General features: G+C 42.6%; 1 protein-coding gene across 1 annotated transcript; it reads left to right on the forward strand.

Annotated features, from left to right (window-relative positions):
* The first annotated feature begins 761 nt into the window (after positions 1-761).
* lrig3 (leucine-rich repeats and immunoglobulin-like domains 3) lies at positions 762-23337 on the forward strand. Its single transcript, XM_005939241.3, has 19 exons — positions 762-1254; positions 5406-5477; positions 5587-5661; positions 13312-13446; positions 13832-13975; positions 14648-14791; positions 14884-15027; positions 15942-16085; positions 18347-18427; positions 18535-18606; positions 19106-19177; positions 19774-19937; positions 20457-20792; positions 20884-21165; positions 21256-21732; positions 21844-22002; positions 22115-22234; positions 22359-22613; positions 22703-23337. Exons 1-19 carry the CDS (start codon positions 1055-1057, stop codon positions 22936-22938), a joined length of 3312 nt encoding a protein of 1103 aa, XP_005939303.1. The 5' UTR covers positions 762-1054; the 3' UTR covers positions 22939-23337.
* The last annotated feature ends 288 nt before the right edge of the window (positions 23338-23625 follow it).

Genomic DNA, 23625 nt, shown 5'->3' on the forward strand with positions numbered 1-23625 from the left:
TTTCTTGTAGTTTTGTCTGTTTTCAACAGTTTGCAGGTTTATTATTGTCCATAACCCAAATGTTACTGATAGGTTACAGGTGGGTGTCATCAACCATTGCACCAGGCAGTGGCTTCTGTTGTCTGCGACAACAACCAGCACAAACAAGACCTGCAAAGGAAGATTTCAGAGCCTCCCTTAATTAAAAGTAATGAGGCCACGATGGAAAATACCCAATTACAAGTAGAGCTGAAACGATTAGTCACTTAATCAAGTCAGGCAACAGAAAATTAATCTCTTTGTTGCTTTCCTTTGAGCATAAACGCGTAATGTGCACCGCTTCCAGCTCCTAAATGTGAATATTACAGGTTCTCTCTTGCCCGTCTTTGAATAAAGTGAATTTCATTTGGACTTGTCACTGTTACCAAATTTTCCTATTTGACAGCTGGGACTTTTCCGCAATTATCAGGCGTTTGATAGACTAAAAACATAATCAATTAAGCAAGACCGCAATCCAGTGTGATTATGAGCCCTAAATACAAGTTCCAGGAGGATTACCAACAGTATGTGCAAAGTGTGTGTAATTAAAAACGATTAAACTCTACATTTTACAAATATTTAATTACTGATACATAAAATATAAGCAGAATTCTATTATTGTTGCACTAAAGGACACAGTACACAGCACTTTACGCCAGCAGCAATCCTATGGACTACATTTCCCGTGCACCCCTGTCGTCCCGCCCACATACCTCTGGCGTGCGCTCACGCCGGGCTGTGGGGATCCTGCTCAGCGCGAGTTGCCCCAACAGAAGCAGCGAGGCTCACGGTACAAAAGTTTCTCCACAGGAATGGGCAAGTTTGAGAAGAACGCTTTTCTTTTACACCTCACCCCCGCGATCCCCACAACAACAACGGATTGGATATAAGGATCGACTGCGCCCCGACAGACAACTCCAGATCTGGACTTTATTTCGTCTTCGTGTGTCTTTTTCTGGGGGTGATAACTTGGATAACTTGGATTCATCTGAAGATAAAAGCAAAACAAGTTGGGAGGTGTTCGCTTGGGGGGAAAATGCTTTCCTCTACGCTGCCTCGCACTTTTGCAAAGTTCGCTGTGATTTTCCTGCTATTGTTGAGAGTGGAGAGCGGATCTGGTACTAACGCCAGGACGTGTCCGTCTCCCTGCGCTTGTCTCAGGGAGCTCGTGGACTGCGGTCGGCTGAAAAGGGGACAAACACTACCAGCCGTGATCCCGGAGTGGACAGTTGAACTGTGAGTCTACTGGATCAGCTTTTGATTTGAATCGCTGTGAATAAGGGTTTAAAGCTCTGCGCACCTCTTGGGGAACAAGTTTAGTTTTCTTGAGATGAGATGGGATGATCCGCATTCCTGTCGCACTGAAAAGGGAACGGGTTGTAAAGCAGAAAAAGTAGAAGAAGACTGACTTAATTTGCTTTGATTTTATTGTTATTTGCTATAGATCCAGTCAGGAGTCCAGAAAAAGTTGCGCGTAATGGTGACCTTAGTCATGAATCCGCTTGTGTGCGTTATATTCACTGATCCTTTTTAGCAACGTGCCATTTATGTGAGGGAAGCGTTAAACACACCATACATACGCCAACCCCCCCTTTCTACATAACCTGCAGTTAATTGTGAACAAATCCGCCCAGCGACTACAGGTACTGGGCGTTTAGCCAGGCTCTCCCATGGGCGATCGCATCATAGAAGCAGCTGCAGAAGCTGCCAGTAAGCAGTTATTAATGAGCATAAGTGCTGTTAATAAAGAAGAATATTGCGTTTCGATTTGAAAGACGGGCATCTACACGTTTATCCGCACTGTTCGGGTGTTTTCCCTGTCCAGATTTTTAGTGTCACAAACCCCCGCGGGCCTCCCCACAGCCATAAAAGCGTAAACCAGATGCAGTCTGGTTGCAGCACTGAAGTCTTTCCTCGACTCAGACCTCCATTACTCTGTCCACAGGCTGCTTTTGGTTGAGCTTGGCCTGCGGCCTTTTTTGAAGCTGGGACACCATACCCAGCTGTAACAGCGTGATCCTAGATGTGTTCTACTTAGATAATTATTCTTAGTGAGTTATTTTTTTACATCCTGGCTTTAAGGTGGAGTGCTTGGTTTTTATTGCCCCGTGTTACAGCGCTTGGTTGTAGTTCTTGCCCTGCTGCTGCTGAGTGAGTTTTTTCTCTCCCTAAAATGTGCTGCTCTGGAAACTTGAAGTTGCCAGAGAAAACAGACCCAGCCTGAGCCTCGTAACCGAGGCCCAGTCTTCCCAAAAAAACAAAAAAGTTCCATATGGGGGGAAAAATTCTTTTCACTCTGGCATGCTAATTTACGAGTGGCTCTCCAGCACATTTTAAACCCCTTAGACCGCCCGACCCTTTGTTTTCCAGCACCCCATTATTTCTGCTGAATTAGCAACACAAGAGCCAGCGATGGTACTGATTAAGGGGGAGCGTGTAGGATTAGTCTCAGAAAGAGGAGGGGGGCATGGAGAAAGTATGGAGAAGTAGGATTAAGCCGCACATATATGAGGGGACGTTGAGAGAAAAGGCAAAAGATTAGTCCAATTTTTAAACTGAGAACATATTTATTAAATGGAAAGTGCACCATTTGATTTTTAGTTCCTTTTAAAAAAAGTCTCAGTTGCATAATGTTAAACATATACCGTCAAATCAAGGTAACTTTATTGTACTTCGACAAATACATGATTTTTAGGGAGACCCAATATCACAGATGGATAAATATACTGATAGTGACAGGGTTTCTACATTAAAATGTCTACTTTGCATTTTATGTTTTAAAAATAGTTTTTATTATCTCAGACACCACATTTAAGATATAGATATATCTGTCATGTGGCAGTATCAGTCGACTGGTGTCTGAAATGTAGTAATGACTTAATAGTACGTCATAAATGTGAATTTTCTAGCACATTAGCCAAATTTTAAAATTGGCCTAATTTTAACTAGATACTTGTTTAGTACTTGAATAAAGTATTGAAGTACTAAACAATGCAATGTTGTGGTAACTTACTTTTACTTTGGGCTGCTTCCTTATACACAAACTTTGTTAGAACATGCAACACTGAAAAAGAGGTGAAAAAATTACTAGTACAGTACCTGATGTCTCTGAGTTTAACTAGCTAGAACTAGTGAAGCCCAGCTGCTAGCCAGTTAAACTATTAGTTTTTCTATGACATTTGAAATGTGACAAATAGTGTATATTTGATTAAACATTTATTGGATAACTTTACTGAGACATTCATTTGACCAGGTAAAAACCATAAGAACATTTTCTTAAAAGTCACGTGCCATTATAGCTGATGCTAATTATGTTTGCTACTTAGCTAATTCCTTAGTGTGGTGTCTAAAATCTGAAAGCCAGTAGTTGCTACATGCCTTCCAAAATCCTATTTTTTGTGGTTGGTATTTTAAAGCTGAGAATAATTTAAGTTTAACTGTAGTTTGTGATGTGACGGTCAGATTTCAGAATCAGAAACTTGTGGCTAACTTGTGGTGTTTATGCATCGTTAGAGAAACAGTTGTCATATTTAATTTGAAACCTTCTGCTATTTCCCCTTTTATTGTAAAATGTTAATGACCGCTCTTGTAGTGTGTAGAGTAGCTCATTCATTTTCTTTAGTGAGTGATAAGTACATTTTCACCAGCCCAGCAGATATAGTTGTGCAGCCTGCACGCAGCACTGCCTGTTATCTTGCTCCTCTCAGAGCCTGCTTTGTGAGGGATATGAAAGTGTCATGGCTACTCACGGTTTATCTCAGGAGTATGATAGGGCACCTTTCCCTTATGGCCCCCAGCGCTGGAGCTGTAACAACAACAACAACAACACACAGCTGCATGCTTGGAGGAAAAAAATGGGGGAGGGGGTGAAGGAGGTTAGTTAGAGTAAAACTCTGGTTGAGTGGCTTGAGAAACTTTCCACCAAAGAACAAAAACAGGCCCCAGAAAATTCAACAGGGGTGTTTCAGGCGTATGAAAGGCGTCCCTCTCACTTTTCCCGGCATTGAGAATACATTAGCAGTTGTTAGGTTCTCCCCCTCCTTCCAGAGCTGCTTGATGGATTCCAGATGAGGGAGGTAAGGGGGGCGAAGAGGAGGAGGGGAGGTGTAAAAAAAAGAAAAAAGTGTCTGGCACCACAGCGTCGATCGTGCGCAGCAGCATCAATAACTCCAGTGCTTTATGGCGCACGAGGCTCTGCTTGCCAGATTTCTTGAGCTGGTTTTCAGGCTCCTTTTCAAAAAAACAGGCAGCAAAAACAAGAGTCTCACCCCGAGTGAGCTGCAGCCAAAGCTGCTTCAGACGAGTCCAAGACCAGGCTCGGTTTGAGCCAGGCCTCCATCCAAATGGGGCTCAGACAAAACCAAGACATAGACCAGATCAAATTGAGCAATATTCAAGACTAAAACAAACAACGTGCAGACTCATACTCATACTTCTAAATAGAGTATTATATTCAGGAGTTTCCAAATTTGTCAAAACTTTAGAGGAGTTGTGATTGCTAGGGGTTTTTGAGGTCAACTACACAACTAAATAACACTGAAAGTACATGTTTAATACATGTTAGATTTGATTTTCAGGATTTGTAAATATCGAAGTCAGAAAAAAGGGATTTACGAGTCCAGACACCAACAAAGACGTCCGGACAGAGACTCCGTTACTAACAAACCTCTCCCGACTCCATTCGTCCCTTTTACTCTCCCCCCCACCACACCACACACACACACACACACACACACACGCACGCACGCGCACACACACACGCACGCACGCACACACACACACACACAATAAGTTATCAGGTTGTAGGTTTTGGCTTTCTCTGCTGACGTCTGGTTTTGAAGGAAGCTGTTTTGGCATCAGCTTTTTCTGCTGTGTTTCAAAGGAGAGACCAAATGTCAGAAGCAGCCTTTTAACTTGTGAAGCATTCAGAGGGGAAAAAGTTGTATTGGAACTTTTTTTTCTCTTGCTTTGAGATGTTGTCCAATATTGGGCACTTCTCTAAAACACCTCAAACAATCTTAATGTTGCTGCTATTTGACTGTATTTCAAAGGGATATACCTGTGGTTTGAAACCAAAGTCACGCCCACCCTTAAAAACAACTGGAACTAAAATTCAAACCAGTCGAGGGACTTTGTTTAAAATTTGCGACTTTATTTGCGACTCTAAGCATTCTGTTACGTCGTGGAGCTTTAACCTCGTAGTTACATTACAGTGAGTTTTTCTTTGATCCGCTTTCACTGTTCACAGTTTTAAGGCACAATAACACACCAAATTTGTATGTAATTATGTTTGCTGCGCAGACCCAAATGTAAGACTGTAGCAGCTGAAAACTACAGTGCGTGGGGTATACTTTTCCCTTAATTTTTCTTTCTTTTTTTTCCCGCAGGGACCTGAGCCACAACAAATTGCAGGTGCTCGACAGCACTTTGTTTTCCAAACTACAACATTTAAAAGAAATGTGAGTATGCCTCGTGTTTCGCAGCACATTTCAGAGCAAACTCGGGCTTTTCCAAAACAGTGTGTCTCTAACTCTTCTTTCACTGTGTCTTTTTTGATGATATATTCAGAAAGCTGAACCACAATGGACTGGAGGAGATACCAGATCTGGGCCCTTACGCCTCAAACATCACAGTTCTTATTCTGTAAGTAAACCTTTCCTTTAAATCGAAAGCTTCTCTGGATTCTCACCTCAGCGTGGTGTGGAGGGTAATTCTCCGCCGGGGCTGTCATGGCTGGTTAAACTAGCGAGCAGGGAAGTGGTTCCTCCCCCTCCTCCTCTCTAGAGAGCAACCCATTTGACTGAGCTGGTTCCCAGACGGGGCAGTCAGAGAGATGGCAGTCAGCCCCAGACGGGTCACGTGTTTCGAGACAAATGCCATCAACAGAAATGGGGGAAAAAAAATTTTTTGGTGGCTTTCGCTGCTTGTTGGTGTATTTTTAAACTGGAGGCAGTGACGTGAGACTGGGAAGAAAGAAAATCTGTCATGTGAAAAAAAATTTTTTTTTTTTGGTGTGATCCCAAGTGGATGGGTCACGTCCAGTTCTTTAAAGAGAGTTGGAAGAAAATGCTTCAAGTTTTAACATTGTCTTGTTGTATCAGTTTTTCTAACTTTTGTTGAGAACGATCACTTCGTGTGCTTGAGTGATGCTGAGTATGCAGAAGGCGATTTGACTTGTCGTAGTCGGTCCCTGTCAGATTTTAACCAGTATTGTTGTGCAATACGTGCTCTCGGGGCAACGACAGATATTAGTGTGTGAAACCGCAACAATTTTATTTGCTTTCTGTGGCACGTCTCTCAAAACCAGCCAAAGTGAAGTTACTGTGGAGGAATGTGCCTCCACTCTGAGCTAGATGAGGCCTTCTCCTCATCAAGCCCCAACACGAAACCCCGCGGTCGCCACAGGGCGTGCAGTCTTCAGTCAGTCAATTGACAATTTGTTTACAGATTTCACTCAGGAGCGTCACCTCCAGCTATAAGTTTCTTAGCACAGAAACATGAGTAGGGTAGACTTTTTTTTTTTAAATCCAAAAACCCCAAAAAACCTTCATACTTTAGAGCAGGGATGTCAAACTCATTTTACATTACAGCCCAGTTTGAGCCTTAGTGGGCCAGATCACTGAAACTCTGTTTTCTGTCAGTGTAAAGAAGTTTAACTACACATTTAATCGCTAACATATTTTAGGTAAACAAGTGCAATTGCAACAGTACATCTTAGTTTTTATTCATGATTTAAAAATGCTGCTATGGTAAATGAAAAAGTTCTGTAACTTACTGCAGAGACTTTCCTGTAACTCTAAAACAGAAAGTTTTTGTTTATTCAGAGAAAATGTCTGATATATTTATTTATACTGTGAATCCATTGTTTGTTTGTTTGTTTGTTTGTTTGTTTTTAAAACCCTTTCTAAGCACTTAGTGAATGTGAATTGTTTGTCTATTACATAATAACTTTGGTCTAGTGTGAATGGCCAAGGGGGAGGTGTTTATCAGTAGGAAACTGATGTTAAATTTTGTTAACATAAGTTAAAATTCATTCCCTCCTTCGTATTGTTCAAAGTCATGCAGTGGGCCAGATTGGAGCCTCTGCTGGGATGATTCTGCAAATGGTTTTGCAAATGTTTGAGCCATTTTTGAAATAAAACATTCCATTTAATGCTGACAATTAGTGAAAAACAGGATGCACGAGAAGCTGTAGCTAATATTAGCTAATACACATTTCTGCTAACCATGGACTGTATAACAGATGGAACTAGCTTCTAGGTTTGAGAGGTGGAGCCAATATTGAAGTACCTTTAAACTGTATTCTATTGAATTGCCACTAGGGGGCGACTTCTGGGGTTACAAAAGGACATAAGGTTTAAAAGAAAACAGCTCTTGTTTTCCTTCTTGCAAACATTCTCCTGATGGGTTTATGGGTTCAGTCACTAGTTTTAGGTCATGCTAAATAAAAATTGAAGTTTATTTTTGTACATTTCGGTAATTCTAAGAGTCAGAAAGGAGAAATATCAAGGTTATGCTCATTGGCTAACAACTTATCAATCACAACACGTTAGCAAGTAAATGTGAGGTGAGCTCTCTTTTGTCTCGGTCGTATTCAACTCAATGAGATGGCAACGCCCACGCAGGGCTACGTCCATCTTTGAGCAGTCTTTCATTTAAACAAACTATTCTAGTTAATAGCTACAGTTTGTCATGCTAATTTTCTGGAAGTGGATAGTGCCGTGGAGCTTCATGAATCCTATTTTGCTGACATACAATTTTTTTTAACCAAAAAGCTCACAATATGCAGTTCAAGGTCTGTTTTAATTTGAGAAACATAAAAGAATGTTCTGTGAAACATTGCCTGTGCTATATAATTAAGTAAATACTGGCTATTTTGCCTTAAAAAAGATCACATTGCAAAACTGTGGTTATCAGCGGGTTTGCCAGCATTCAAAAACTCCCGTATTTGTCAAACCCAAAACACACCGCATTGTAACTCTGTTATTGTTGTCAAGCACAATTCATCTGAAATATGCAAAAACCAGAGTGAAGAAAACGAGCTCACGCAGAAGAAAACGAAGTGAACACTTGCTCTCTCACTAGCTATCCTCCTCCTTCAGATGAAATGGCACAGTGTGTGATTTTTCCCTCCAGTGAAATATTTTTCCAGAATTTCTCTCCCTCCTTTAGTTTCTCCAAGCTGGGATGGTTGTAAAAAGGGGGGGGAAAGACCTCGGGGTATCGAATACCACTTATTCAAACAGCCAGTCAGACATAGCGGCAGCTCTCGTCGACTTCTTTGACCCCGTTGCTCTGAGTAAAAACAAACGGCAATAACCCTGCAGCTGGTAGTAATTGAGTCGTGATCAGTTTAATTAATTGAACAATTTCCCAGGAATTTATGGAGGGGGTGAACTCCACCACCACTAAATCCCTTTGCTTGTGTTCAAGGAGGGTTCAACAAATGACCATAGAGATTCCAGGTTGGATTAGGTGTATAAGGAGGTGAACCTCTGTGTTCCTCAGGAAATGGGAACCTTGTTGAAATGAAGAGATCCAAAGCAAAATTGGCACAGATAAAGTAATTGTTTGTTGAATTTTTCATGTGATAGAGATTCAGCTGCTAATGAAAATGTTTGTTGGTTTGCTTTTGATAAATCAGGGTTTTGTTGAATCTGTTCTTTAAAAATCCCGGCGGTATTCTTTTACAAGGTGTTTAGTTGTTTTTGCCTGGGTATGGGTTAAGCTAAACATGATTTGATGCTAATTGAGTTGTTGGTTGTACTCCAGATAAAAGACTATGGCAGCTTTGTTATGTGAGGAAGATGGCTGTGAGGTTAGTGTGAGTTGTGTTAGCTGGTCAGATATGTTTAGATTTAGAAAAGTGTGTCACTGTAGCGTTTCTTTAAACTCAAAGTTAAAAATGTCTGCCTCAGTGCTTCAACCAGATGGTTTGATGGACAGTTAAACTTGAGAAACTGCAATTAAAGGAGGGATTAAAAGTTTGTTTCTTGTTGTCGTTGTCTTTTTCGCTCTTACCTATGCTCACTTCCAGCTCCATACTTTGGTTGTTGGGGTCTGCTTAAGTAGAATTGTATGATTAATAGTTCAGAGGAATCCGTATACCAGCCCTCGTTCGTCTTTCTGATAAAAGCAGTTTTTGCTCCTCTACCCTAGGCCCTGTCCATGCATACTCGGGCATTTTATTAAATGTTACTTTTTCTGTGTTTTGGCCTTTCAGCCACATGTAAAAATTAAAAATTGAGCTCCTTCCCCCCAGGGATTAATAAAGTATTCTGATTCTGATTCTGATTCTAGGGTTCCTTCTGTTTCTACGTTTGTATGTAGACAAAGAAATCAGAGTTTCTCTTATATCTTAAAAGGAGTGTGCCTGTATCTCTTTTACTAATGTAATACTGTGTGCCGTGTTAGTCTTTGTAAGCTTTTAATTGGCAAACATGTGTATATGTTTAAGGAGATATGGCCACCAGTTGCTTTGGCATGTTCTTGACAGTCTCATCTTTTTCGTGTGGACAACGATGTTTTTCAAAATGAACTTGTTTGAAACAAATACCTGTGAATGGGTAGCCGGAGAAAGGCCACTCTGTTTTTTAAGCCAACTTTCTTCTGATTGGCTGCCCCTCGTCACCAGAAAATATATATTTACAGATTGTGGGCAGAACTCCTGTGTGTAGGTCAGAGGTTGACCATATTAGGGTTATACACGCTTACTGATGTCACACAGAGCCAAGAGCAGAAAAAAGTGTCAGAAACAGAGTTCTTAGAGCAGTCTGAAACCTGAGGTTTTAGCTGAAATTGTTACTATTTGACTATGTTCACTATTGGTATTCAGCATTCTAACATTATGTATTTGATAGAATTTAAGAAATGCAACAATGTGTTTTAGTACTTTGTGCAGTGCAGAAACGTACAGCCTTAAAGACATCCTTGTTCTACACAAGCGTCCTTCAGTTCACGTTAACACAGTGTGTTCTTCTCACTAACTGACGTGTTAAGATGATCTGCCATTTAAGTTAGATATGCAGATATGTGCGGAGTTTAATATGGCGTCTCAACAGTGAAGCACAGCGCTGGTTTTCATTACAGGCGCCACTGCAGAGAGGGAGAGAGTCATCAGATGGCTTCTGCAAACTCTGTTCTTTTTCCAATAGGAAATACCACACACACACACACACACACACACACACACACACACACACACACACACACACACACACACACACACACACACACACACACCACAGGCAAGATACATTTAGAAAAAAAGCGACTTTCCATTTAAAGAACTTCCCCCTCCAAAAGTATTATTTGCCAGTCACTGCAGCGAGCTTTGCTGAACACGGGGCAGTAACAATAAGAAGCCTCGACGAGGATCTCAGGTTTTTGCAGTGAGTAAATGTGGTCAGCTCGATGGCGGCTGAGGCCAGAAATACTATCGAGCTATGCAACAAGTGCTGACAGGTATAAGCTTGTGTGAAACCTTTGTCTTATTGGTGTAATAGGCCTGTGAGTATAAAAAGGCTTTACCTGATTATATTGCACATTGCAAGCATTTGAGAAGGTTTGAAAAAAAGACAATTACATGCGATTAAATCGTTTTGTAGCCACGACAGCTGCGCAACAACAACGTTACCATAGTTGAATAATTATTGCAGATTTCCTCAGTATTCAGCATCCATTGGGCTGTTATTGACACATGCTTGGCCTTCCACGGACTTCCAGAAGCTGCAGCAAAGCCCTGCAATCACACTAGTAATGACTCCATAATCACATTAGATTGAATGAACAAGTTTGGAGTGAGTGGATTTAAAGTGTACAGAGCGCTGTTTGTTTGTGTGTGGCAAGGACTCTTTGAGTGGCAGTGCAGATGTTGAGACTGAAAGCACGGTCTCGACGTACAGTCCCGCAATTGTCTGGACATGCAGTCGCACAGAGAGTCACACAGAGAGTTCACGGTTGGGTTAATGTTTAAAGATGAACAGCGGAAGATATTTTCTACTGCGAAATAACGAATAGGATTGTGCAATAATTACATGGGAGACAGCGATGATACCATCTAGCAGTCAAATCGAAGGCTAAGCTCTTCCCCGGGAGCGAGGAGCAGGCACCGAGCCCCTCCACCTGTCCCCTGTTTGAGCTCTCTCTCTGAGCAAAACTGGAAAGACTGGTTCTGTCTCACCAGGCAGCCCTCCTTCTCTCAGCGACCAGTCAGGGGAACATGAAAACTGAGATACAGGTGGTGTGCGGCACTTTTGTTTGGGACCCGAGGGCTGTGATGCACGGAAGGCTCGCTGCAAATCTCCAAACAAAAGTTGCTGACAGTGAGCCAATGTGTTTTACTTCGGTAATGATGTAGTTCGTGCACACTGCAACATGTGTTTAGGTTTGACAATTCAGTTCAATTGAAATTTAATTATATAGCACCAAGTCATGACAACAGTCACATCTATGCACTTTATTTTGTAAGATAAAGACCCCACAATAATACAGAGGAAACCCTAACAATCAGACGACTGCTTTTGAGAAAGGACTTGGCGACAGTGGGAAGGGAAAACCCCCTTTTAACAGGAAGAAACCTTCAGCAAACCCAGGCTCAGGGAGGGGCGGCCATCTGCCGTGACCGGTTTGGGATGAGAGGAAGAAGACCGGACAAATTCGAAAAACGTGGAACAAGAAAAGAAAGTGAAGGCACGCTCGCCATTCTGTGTGACAGTTTAATGGAGCAATGTTTTCATGTGTTTCATGAACATATGAGTCTCCGGCTACGTCTACGCTAATCTGGATAAATTTGAAAATGGTGTTTTCATTTAAAAACACTCCGTGTCCACACTATTTTCAATAGTTTCCGAACAGTTCTTCATCCACGCTGAAACGACCAGAAATGCTTACGTTCCTTCACTGTACTCGACCTGTGTCATTTCCATCTGCTGCTTATTTACTTTCCAGCTCTTTGAAACATCGCGGTAAAATGTTGAGGAAAAGCACTGAGTTTTTTTAAATGGGTTACAAAGTTGCAAAAGCGAGTGGGAATTAAAGAATTTGAAGAAAAGCTCTCTGGAGCAGGTACAAACTCATATTAATCTTTTTTATGGCTGTCAAAATTGAGAGCAAACAAAACAACTGCTGTACGATGCCGTCTGCCATCTTGGTTGAATTGGTCACATGACTGCATCACATGACTAAAATGTGTCAAGGTTTTCGAAAAGCCCCCATTTATGCAGTCTACACTGTGACAGCGTTTTGAAATGTATCCACTTTGGAGTGCGTTTTCAACAAGCTCAGTTTTCCTTGACCAAAAACGCCGTCTCAGTGAGGACAGAAAGCCGAAACAGAGAGAAAAAGATGCGTTTTCAAACGAAAATGTATTAGTGTGGACGTAGCCTCCATGCCCGCCAAACTCCTCCATCTCTCCCGACTCTTTGCTTCCCATCATATCACCCCGTAAATGAGAAGTTTACAAAAAGGTGTTGCAGTTCCCACCCAGTTCTATGAATCTGCAGCACACCACAGTTTCATAGCAGCGTGATGCAGGTTCAGCTAATTTGCATTGGTTAAACATTAATGGCACCGCATCTCATATTAAACCTAAATTATAAAACTGTCCTTGCTTCTTTTCTTCCTCTTTTTTTGGCTGCTGGAAAGAGGCTTCAGGAAAACCTCTCTCCTGGTCAGCAAGGTGTAGCTGGAGGAGGGACTGTAAGTAATGAAAACTAGGCCTGTAGTCTGCTGCTTTGGAGGGAAACCCCCCCTCCATTCCACTTGCTCTCTCCCTCTCTGGTGCAGAGTCTCATGCACAAAGAGGGCACTGTAGAGGCTCTGTTTATAACTAAGCAGTCCCTGCACTGCAATTTAGGAGGCGTGCAGCTCAGGAAATTGCTGGCCTCTGCTGAGGCATGCTTTCACTGAGGGAATGGTATTCATCAGCCAAGTAATTGGCAGGTTACTTTTTTAAATACCTTGTTGGTAATTACCTTATAAACAAAATAACACATCAGTAAAGTGAAAGCTTGTTTGGTGTGAAGAGCAGCAACATTAATCATATTGAATAATTTGTTGGCTTTTTTTATGAAATGCGCGTGCAACCTCAGCAGAAAAAAAAGATGACATAACTTCATGTTGGGTGGTAAGTTTAAGCTTTAAGAGCGCGAGAATTTGTCATTTTTTAATTCCGCAGCCGAATTTTGGGAACGCGAGTGCTTGTGTATCTGGAAACGTGAAACCGATGCACACCGCTAGCCAAATACATGATGTTTTTGTCATTTATTGGAGCAATGGTGTCTGTATTTTCAGAGCAAACAACAAGATCACTGCGATCTCCGAGGCTCAGCTCCGGCCCTTTCTTGCCCTGGAAACCCTCGACCTCAGTAACAACAATGTTGTGGAAATAAAGTCCGGCTCCTTCCCTGCTCTGCCTCTCAAGAACTTGTGAGTGTTATGATTTTCTTTATCTTAAGAAAAACATTCAGATCAGAGCACAAGCATGGCGCTGTCATGAAACTCATTCATTCAGAGCCAAAGAAAGGTGGTGTTTCCAGCTGTAGTCATTTATATTTGGCAGCATATTTCTGTTCTGGGACCCCACAGCAGTCAGTCGGCACATAACACAATACATTTGATCACAACAGAGATGACAGTTATTAGTCAGAGATGGCATGAAAATGGGCGGAGGTGGATTGCAAAGCAGCTTGCAGATGCACACTAAATTTAGGCAGGTTTAATCACTCAATCTAGTTCAACAGTAGATATTGCAGTTTTTCTTCAGTGCATTTGTATTTAAAGCAGATTTTACAAGCATATCTTCCTTTTTCAGGTTCCTCAACAACAATCGGTTATCCTCTCTGGAGCCTGGCTGCTTTACCAATCTGTCGAGCACGCTGCAGGTTCTCCGGCTCAACCGCAACCGCCTCTCCAACATAGGACCCAAGATCTTCACCCTGCCTCACCTACAGCATCTGTAAGCAAAAAAATGACAAAGGCTTGCTAGACAGTTTGACCATCCATCCATCTCTAGGACTTACGGCTCTGGGTCATCGGGGTAATAGTCTAAACAGAAAAGCCCAGATGTCCCCCATCCCAGCCACCATCGAGGTGTTCCCAAATTGTTTTGCCCCATAATTCCACATTTTCCTCTGGCTTCTAAGGGCTGTTTATCCATCTAGATTATTTTGTTATTGGTTTCCCAATTTTGGACATCGCCTGTCACTTGCCATGTTGGGCTCATGTGGAAAATCCACAGGCAGTCTCTTTATACTAAAATCCACCTGAAGGAAGCTCGCACACTCTATTGCCATATTCCACGACCTGACTTGTTGCACAGGTTGCTATCGTGGTACCACGTTGGAATTCACTGGGCTCCTGGGAGCGACCCATTCTTTCACAAATGTTTGTAGAAGCAGTCTCCATGCCTGAGAGATTGATTTCATCCACCTGTGGCCATGGACGTGATTACTTTTAGCAGTATAGTGTATCCACCTGTGGTGAGAGATGCATGCTGGTGACACCTCGACAATAGAGCTGTCCTCCTCGACTGAGTTGTAGTGTGAGCGCGGGGCATGCTTGTACTGCTTTTCACTGTGAAAATAGTTTGAGTCCTGTTTCCACTTTAAACTTTCTGCGTGCGTTTCAGAGAGCTGAGCAGAAACCGGATTCGCAGGGTGGATGGGCTGACGTTCCAACACCTCCCAAGTCTTCGCTCCTTGAAGATGCAGAGAAACAGCCTCAACCGCCTGATGGACGGATGTTTCTGGGGTCTCAGTAATATGGAAGTCCTGTAAGCATTTTTTGTGATATGTTTTATTCCTGAAAGGTAATGTTGTTTGCAGAATAAAGTCTCACTGTGTGTGTGCACGTGTGTGTGTGCAGGCAGCTGGACTACAACAACCTGACAGAGGTGAGCAAAGGCTGGCTGTACGGCCTGCTGTCTCTGCAGCAGCTCCACCTCAGCCACAACACCATCAGCAAGATCAAATCTGACGCCTGGGAGCCCTGCCCGAAACTCAGTGAGCTGTGAGTCCACCTTTTTTTTCTCTTTCCCTGCCGTCCCTCTGAATATTTCCCCCCACTTTCTATTCACACTCTGAACTCCCAACACTTCTCCGTGTTGCCCTCTCCTCCTTTCTGGCACTCCCGTCTGCCCTTCCTCACACTCCAGTTCCTCCCGTCGCCAATACACCCCGAACCCGTCACACACACACACACACACACACACGTAGACAAAGCAGCGTCTCTTGTGCTCTGCCAGTCAGTGCCAACATTAAAGCACTGCCAAAATATTACACACCCCTTTGCCTCCTTTCTGCTCTGCTGTCACTTGAGCCAAAACATTGGCCTCTGGAAGTCCCGTTAGTTGTTTGTTTTTTTTGGAAATTCCATTATTAGTTGCATTTTCGTTTCTTTGAAATACCCACAAAATTGATTTCTCAAGCCATCAACGCACGTTCCTGCGAGCGGATTGAATTTCCTTTGTTGTGGTTGTTGTTTACAGCGGTGGCCGGTTTTAGTGTTCGCCATGTCTGGAGCTTTTTTTCACGGATAGCTTGTTTTTTTTCTTTTCTTCCTTCTTCCTCCCTCTCTTTCCCCACTTTTTTTCGCTCTTATCACACAAGTCTGAGAGTAAACAAGTCGCCTGTGGGTTGTGAACGTGTTCAGCTATCTTGATTTGTTCTCATCAGAGTTTACTTTGAGGGGAAAAAAAGTCTATTCGGAGTGATTCACAAATTCTTTTTTGATGCAAAATTTGATCTCTGCAGACTGATTGGAGATAAGGTTGGTCTGGAAATATAAAGAGTAAAAAAAATGGCAGTTCTGTTTTGTTTGTTTTTTTTAAATATGAAACATGAAGCATCACAACAGCCGAGCCAGTTTGTAATCAGCGCTTTGCAGGAATGTATTTATTATTACCTTCTTGTTTTTCCCCATAGCAATCTGTCCTCCAATCACCTGTCCAGGCTGGACGAATCAGGATTCGCAAATCTCGGCGTGCTTGACAGGCTTGACGTTGGAAACAACCGCGTGAGCTTTATCGCTGATGGAGCTTTCCGTGGTCTCTCCAACCTGCAGATGCTGTAAGTTGTATTCACTGTTGAGTATGTAGTGCCTTACTCTCTTAACAAGAGTAATTTCTTACACAACTTGTTGAGTTATATTTTGCTTTTACGTGGCCCGAGATGATACAGTACAACCTGCCCTCCATGAGACGACCACACCATGGTGATAGCCGGGGTTACAATAAGACTGTCAGTCTTCTTTCCTGATGAGCTTATGAGTATTAAGTCATTTCGGGCCATACTGAATAAACAACTGGGTCTTTTTGGTTTTGGAAGCCAAGGTGCAGATGGTGAAAACGCTAATCTGGATGCTTTAAAACAGGACTGCACGAAGCAATGGATGGTGTCACGGCATCTACGTCCATCTCTTATACTGTCTATACCTGAGATGAATTGTTACATGTTTGCAAGTTAAAATTATAAACCTGCTGCTCCGTGCCCACACATAAATCCTTATAAAATAAGAACATGCACATGATCTTTTATTTAAGTTTAAAAGACAAATCAAAAAAGACATAAAAAAATCAAGTTTTGGCTGGGATCAGCAGCCATGTTATGTTACCATAAAATGCATTTTATGCAAGAGCAAGCAAAGTGTCAGTTTTGTGTTAGCAGCAGTGGATAGTCTTTCGTGGCCTAATCACGGTTTGCACTTTATTGTCTTGCCCTCTTGCACTACAAACAAAAATTTATGTAATGTAAGTAAATGTAATGTGATTACTGCTTTACATCTAGCACTGATTACTGTAAGTAGTTTGTAGATCATCGTGTAGAACGTTATTCACACTGTTGTTCTGAGTGTTTCATTTCTCTACCTTTCTAAAAACAGCAGTACCACTAATCATGTTTCGTTTAAATTGCTCGAACACTTAGAAAATCCTTACCTACCCCAGTCTTAACCCAAAGTTCATTGGCATACATATCGAGGCAAAATAGATTTCAAACTTTTCTTTTCAGGTTCTCCGTGCTAGGGAAAAAGAACACAGCTTGTATAAAAGAAAGGAAAAAAAAAAACCCTTCAGAGAGCCACAAACCCAACCTCGACACCCCCTCCTCCCCACACACATACACACCATACACCCATCGTCCCCTGTTCCCACAGACAGGCTCCCTAACATTTTTCCCAGTTAGGTCTTTTTAACTAGAACCAAATGTCTTCCTTAGGTCATCGTAGGGCAGGTGTGCACCTAGTTAGACGTAGATTGCTTCAGGCCTTCAAACCAAATGCCCCCTACACACACGCACACGCACACACACACGCACACACACACACGCACACATACTTCCTCAGTTTGTATCAGCCCTAGCAGGCGTGTCGAGGAGAAAAAGAACTGTTTGAAAGCAGGAAAGCCGCTCGGGGATCAAAGCAGGCAATTTCTCAGGGAAATGCTTTGCTTTTACTGATGTTCATACCCTAAAACTGTGTATTTAGTTGTTTTGCGTGTATTTTTCTTTCTGTGGATAGCAGGATAAATGTAACCATATTTTTTCCAGGAATTTTTAGTTTTGGTAGCAGAAAATGTTTCATCAACATCAACAGTTGGTTACAGTCTCTCGATTTCAAAGAGACATTTTTTTTCTGTGTAATGTTTCTTTTTTTCAACCTCGTGTTTTATTTCTATTCCCACGGGGGTAATTCTGAAGTTCAAAGTTCTAACTCAAACATTGAGTGGAAACTTAATGTTCTCACTGAAGTAGTTCGCATGTAGAGACTAGACTTGCTAGCTACTTGAGTTGTTTCCACAAAGCCAATGTAATATAACGCTGAAAATGGCTGAAATATGTAAACTCACAAGGACATAGCAAAATGAGCAATTAATGTCAGGCGAGCTTAACCAGTAAATATAGAAGGATATGTTGGTTTTGGTCCATTTTAGAATAAACAAAGTGTCTTTGTGTATGTTAAGATTTTGGTAAACTCCTTTGGGGATGATCACATACAGATTTAAATTGCACGTGGAATATATCATCCCCTCGAATGCAGTTTAAAATGCAGCACAGCTTATATTGCCGAGCTTCCTTGTAAAACTTTTTTCCACTATACAACACAGAAATGCCAAAGCAGACTTTTAAAAAGTGCCACCACGGCCAAGATGCGACTTCCTGTTTAAGCACGGGGCCACTTTGTAATTTTAACATCTCGAGCATTTTCCCTCCATCACGCGAAATGTAAAGCCGCATAAAGTTTTATTAACATCACAAGCGCAGTTGTTTTCTGGGTGTGGATTTTTTTTCTTCCTTTTTTTTAAAGTGCTTTTTATGTTTGCTTCTCCTGAAAGGGATCTCCAAAATAATGAAATCTCCTGGACTATCGAAGACATGAATGGACCTTTCTCTGCTTTGGACAAGCTGAAAAAACTGTGAGTGTGGGATCATTTTGCCATAATCCTAGTGGAACACAAACAATGTAAGGTCACCGAGTCAAAAGTGAGGTTGGAAATTGATAAGACTTTTGTTGTTTTCCCAGATTTCTGCAGAGGAACCAGATCCGCTCGGTGACCAAGAAGTCTTTCTCAGGCCTGGACGCGCTGCAGCACCTGTGAGTCGGCCTCGTGTTTCACTGATTGTTTCCAAAAGTCCGAGCTGTAAACTAACCAGGGTGAATCACACTAAGACAGAGAGGCTGTTTGTTTCTTCTCCCATTCCTCCGCTTTGATGTGGAATCAAGAAGAAAACTCTGCCATTAGTATCTTTACTTGTGTGCCAGACTATATCGATCACCGAGGCAAGTGGAGATAAGTCTGTGTGTGTAAATGTGTGTGTGTTGGGGATGGTGGTGCAACAGCTGCATTTGATTCTAATTAGAGTTTTTTCCCAGCCGTTGCCAAAGCTCAAAAGCAGCCCAGCGTTGGGCCTCTCTTGATTAACGCAGCAAACTGCTGCACAGAGTTTTATTGTTCTGGAGCCCAGACTTTTTCTTCACTCGATTGAAGTTTTTGTAGCCTTCGCTCCACACGGCTGATGTCGGCAGAAAAAGCTGCCATCTTTGTGTGGGGATCTTAGCGGCCCTAATTTTCTTCTCTCTTTCCGCTCCGCAGAGATTTGAGTAATAACGCCATCATGTCCATCCAAGCGAACGCCTTCTCCCAGATGAAGAACCTGCAGGAGCTGTAAGTGTCTACGGGCAGCTTCAGTTAGTGTTTCCAATGTTGATGTGGGACAGAACACCAGGTGAAACTCATTATGGTCTGCTGGGAAAAGTCTGCAGCAAACAGTGCTTACTCCAGTGTTAATAACGGGTTCACGGTTTTCTTTGTGTCCTTCATTATAGGATAGCTTTCGCTGAAAAACCCAAGCAAAGCAACCTTTAAATTTATTCAAATTCAGTGCAAGTCTTGACAAATTACATACACAGTACACCGGATTAATGTTTCCTAAAGAAAACAGGTGCATTGTAGTTGGATTTTAGGTGATATTTTAGTATGTCTGTGCGTCTATATCTACATTAAATATCCAGTATAAATACTAAACAATATATGAATCTTATTTTGTTCCTAAACGTATTCACTTCTACATTTACCTGATTCATATACACAAACCGATGGTCTTGTACTGATAAAAATCTCCCTCTGTAGATTCCACTGTGGTCTTTATTTGACAGTCGGCTTTACCTTCATCGGCTGTGTGAGGAAACGCAGACTACCAGCCATTCTAAATATTACTGCAAAGTGAATTAAACGCTTCTGGTATCTTCTCCCCCCGGCAGGCGTCTAAACACCTCCAGCCTCCTGTGCGACTGCCAGCTGAAGTGGCTACCCATCTGGGTGGCAGAACAAACCTTCCTGTACTGCGTCAATGCCAGCTGCGCCCACCCGCAAATGCTGCAAGGCAGGAGCGTGTTCGCCGTCCGCCAGGAGGAGTTTGTGTGTGGTGAGTGATGCATCCACTTGGTGCGAGACCTTGACACAAATGTCCCATAATGTCTGAGAAACAGCCATTTATCCACGACAGGTTTTCCATTCACAGACTGGCCCAGATCGTTGGGTATTTTCCTCCTTGACTTCTGGGTTTTGAGAAGGAATATGATAGAAGTTTACTACGTTTTTCCTCCAGGGCCCCATCTGCACTTAGTTACAAATAAAATCCTAAGATTTACACTCGTGTCTTGGCTCTTTAAAATAATGATAAGGACTAACAAAACACAACATCATATCAGAGCTGATCTGCAAGGTGTCGTTTAACCTGACGATTAAAAAGTTATCTGAAAGACTTTCTTGATTAAGAGATATAGGAGGTCCTCAAACCTTCTGCAACTGAGGATATAATGTCAGTTATTAAAATCCAAAATCTTAAAAAATGGGAAATTGGAATGAGCTAAGAAAATATAAACACGTTATATATTTATATATGTACTTGCAGCTCAAAAATTCCTTTTTCTTATTCACACAGAGGATTTTCCAAAGCCTCAGATCACTGTGCAGCCGGAAACCCAATCGGCCCTCAAAGGCGCCAATGTGACGTTTGTGTGCTCTGCGGCCAGCTCAAGCGACTCGCCGATGACCTTCGCCTGGAAAAAAGACAATGAGGTCCTTAATGATGCGGAGATCCACAACCAGGCCCACCTACGGGTGCAGGGGGGAGCGGGAGGTGAGACGGAGGTGACGGAGTATACGACCACATTGCAGCTCCGAAACGTCGAGTTCTCCAGCGAGGGGAGGTATCAGTGTGTGATCTCCAACCATTTTGGATCTTCGTATTCTACCAAGGCCAGACTCACCGTCCACAGTGAGTTTGGAGTGGGATGCGTCATTTTATGGGCACGCACCTTTAAAGATCCTAAACAGTCTAATCAGAATGTATTTTGGTCTTTTTCCAGTGCTCCCTTCCTTCACGAAGACACCTATGGACTTGAGTATCCGCACCGGGGCAACGGCTAGGCTGGAGTGTGCTGCTGTTGGCCACCCTTCCCCCCAGATCGCCTGGCAGAAAGATGGAGGCACCGACTTTCCTGCCGCCCGTGAACGCCGGATGCATGTCATGCCTGAGGATGATGTCTTTTTCATAGTGGATGTCAAGACTGAAGACATTGGCGTTTATAGCTGCACAGCTCAAAACACAGCTGGAGCCATTTCTGCAAATGCTACACTCACAGTTCTAGGTGAGAGAAAGGCACCAATTTCAGGTCCAAAGTCTTATATGTAGAAGTTATTGGCCCATTTTAAACTCTATTCTTGTGCTTGTCTTACAGAAACACCGTCATTTCTCCGTCCACTCATGGATCGCACCGTGGCCAAAGGCGAGACCGCCGTCCTTCAGTGCATTGCTGGCGGTAGTCCTCCCCCAAAGCTGAACTGGACCAAAGATGACAGTCCATTAGTGGTTACAGAGCGCCACTTCTTCGCAGCTGCCAACCAACTCCTTATCATTGTTGACGCCGCAGAGGCAGATGCAGGAAAGTATACTTGTGAGATGTCCAACACTCTGGGCACAGAGAGGGGCAACGTTCGACTGACGGTTGTGCCGAATCCCAACTGCGACTCTGGAGCACAGGGCGTCGTTGGGGTGGGTATTGGAGCTGGGGCAGGATCTGACGATGATGGGTGGACCACAGTAGGCATCGTCATCATAGCGGTGGTGTGTTGTGTGGTTGGTACTTCCCTGGTTTGGGTAGTCATCATCTACCACACCCGTCGAAGGAATGAAGACTGCAGTGTCACCAACACAGGTCAGTTCATGGGGCTTATTTAATTATCATTCAGTACCTGATTTCTTTTTCCTTGCATATTTAATATATAATAATGAAAGCAAAACTTAATCAAGTGTTCTTATGCTTTAGATGAGACCAACCTGCCTGCCGACATCCCCAGCTACCTGTCCTCTCAGGGCACACTAGCAGACCGACAGGATGGTTATATACCGTCTGAGAGCGGTAGCAGCCATCAGTACATGACGTCTTCTATTAGTGGTTTCTATCTGCAGCCCAAAGAAATGATCGGTAAAAAGCTGCCTTTTCTTCTTTGTTTCCAAAGGGAAAGCTGTAGAAACAGGAGGGTTTTTTAGTCGAGCCCATTCATTTGTCCTGACAGGTCTTTGTCATTTGGATACAGGAAGTGAAGTGGACATGGAAGTGGCCATTGATCCTCTGCTTTGCCATTACCAAGGTCCAATTGGCTCACTGCTTCAGAGAGATAACATGTACTTGACTGACCCAACTGAAGTCTTCACAGGTCTGCAAAGTAGTCTGGCAACATTACTGTTGTTCAGCTATAAAAATCTATTCAAGTGTATGTGACGTACTTTAAAAATCTCAGACTCTTTATAAAGATTCTGACTGTTTTTCAAACCCTTCAGGTTGTTCCACTGACCAAAGGCCAGCTTGTATGGACTCCTACAACGGCAGCCTGACAAACTCCAAAAGGAGGGACTACTTCCTGACCGAGCATTTTGACCTCTGCTCGTCCACTGTCCTGACCCAGCTTCCCAATGCTAGTTTGCATCATGCTTCCTCCTACCATCAGAGCGACCATCGTTCATCAGTGGAGGAGGGGGATACGGTTGATTATGGGAGACCTAATGAATGTCTCTCCCCCTGCAACACCTTCATGGGTAGGTCTTAAATTCATGTTTCCCAAATCGTTCTTACTTCAGAATTTCCTGTGCTCCAGCCTGACTTCTTGTTGCACGTTTTCACTCAGGAACATTTGGGAAAGCTCCCAATTGGAGGCCTCAGGACCTTCATCCAGGATTCCCCCCACTGTCAGTAACACAGAATGGCATAACTCTGCACGAGAATCCTTATACTGCTCCGGATGCAGAGTCAGACCACAAGGAGTTCAACGACTCTTCATCAGAGCAGAGCAACAGTGTGTATGAACAGCCATTTGACAACACGCGGACTGATTCCACCTCACAGTGTCTATCAAGCACTTAGCTGAGTGACTGAGCTCCAGTGAGCTAGTGTTTTTCATGAAGAGAACAACCCAAAAAAAGAACATTTCTACCTCACTGAATGTACACTTTTGCAATAAAAGGACTCCTCATGTGGACAACGAGTGAATGTAAAGGACAATTTAATGTTCCTGCAGAAAGAAAAAGGAACATATTACCAGCTGTTGTTGAGGATACAGATTCTGTTAAATATTAAAGATCAGTATATACATTTTTTTTTTATCAAAGTTTATTATATTTTGTAAATTGTATATAAAAAAGATTTCATTATTTTTGCTTACATTTTGAGTACTTTGCAGCTCTGCCTATTCACTTATTCCAGCTTTGAATGAAGCATTGTTTTGCACATACATTATGTAAACAATAAAAACACCTAAATGTGTGCTGCTAAATTCATTGAAGGCTTCACGATGTTACTCGCTTCATCTTGCAAGAGATGGAGGTGTGGCCATGTGGCATATGTCGGGGGCTGGGAGGTTAATGCTGGCTTTTATACCCAGTCTTTTTTTTTTTTTTAAACCACAAACCACCAAGGACAGTCTAGGTCTGTCATCAGTGAGCCCCCCCACACAGAGAGGATATTTAACTGTTAAGTATCACGGTCTGACTCCAGAAACAGCTTGGGAATAACTGGGTATTACTGCTTATTGACTTTCATAGTAATCATTCA

The sequence above is a fragment of the Haplochromis burtoni genome, unplaced genomic scaffold (genome assembly GCF_018398535.1).
Source record: "Haplochromis burtoni strain Fernald_Lab_line unplaced genomic scaffold, NCSU_Asbu1 Contig_267, whole genome shotgun sequence".
NCBI lineage: Eukaryota > Metazoa > Chordata > Actinopteri > Cichliformes > Cichlidae > Haplochromis > Haplochromis burtoni.

Excerpts from the sequence above, each read along its gene's own strand:
- lrig3 (XM_005939241.3), top strand. The coding sequence starts at position 1,055 with ATGCTTTCCTCTACGCTGCCTCGCACTTTTGCAAAGTTCGCTGTGATT. Across the intron at positions 18,428-18,534 it reads TTGGACAAGCTGAAAAAACT|ATTTCTGCAGAGGAACCAGA; the intron begins GTGAGTGTGGGA and ends TTGTTTTCCCAG. Across the intron at positions 20,793-20,883 it reads GGCCAGACTCACCGTCCACA|TGCTCCCTTCCTTCACGAAG; the intron begins GTGAGTTTGGAG and ends GTCTTTTTCCAG.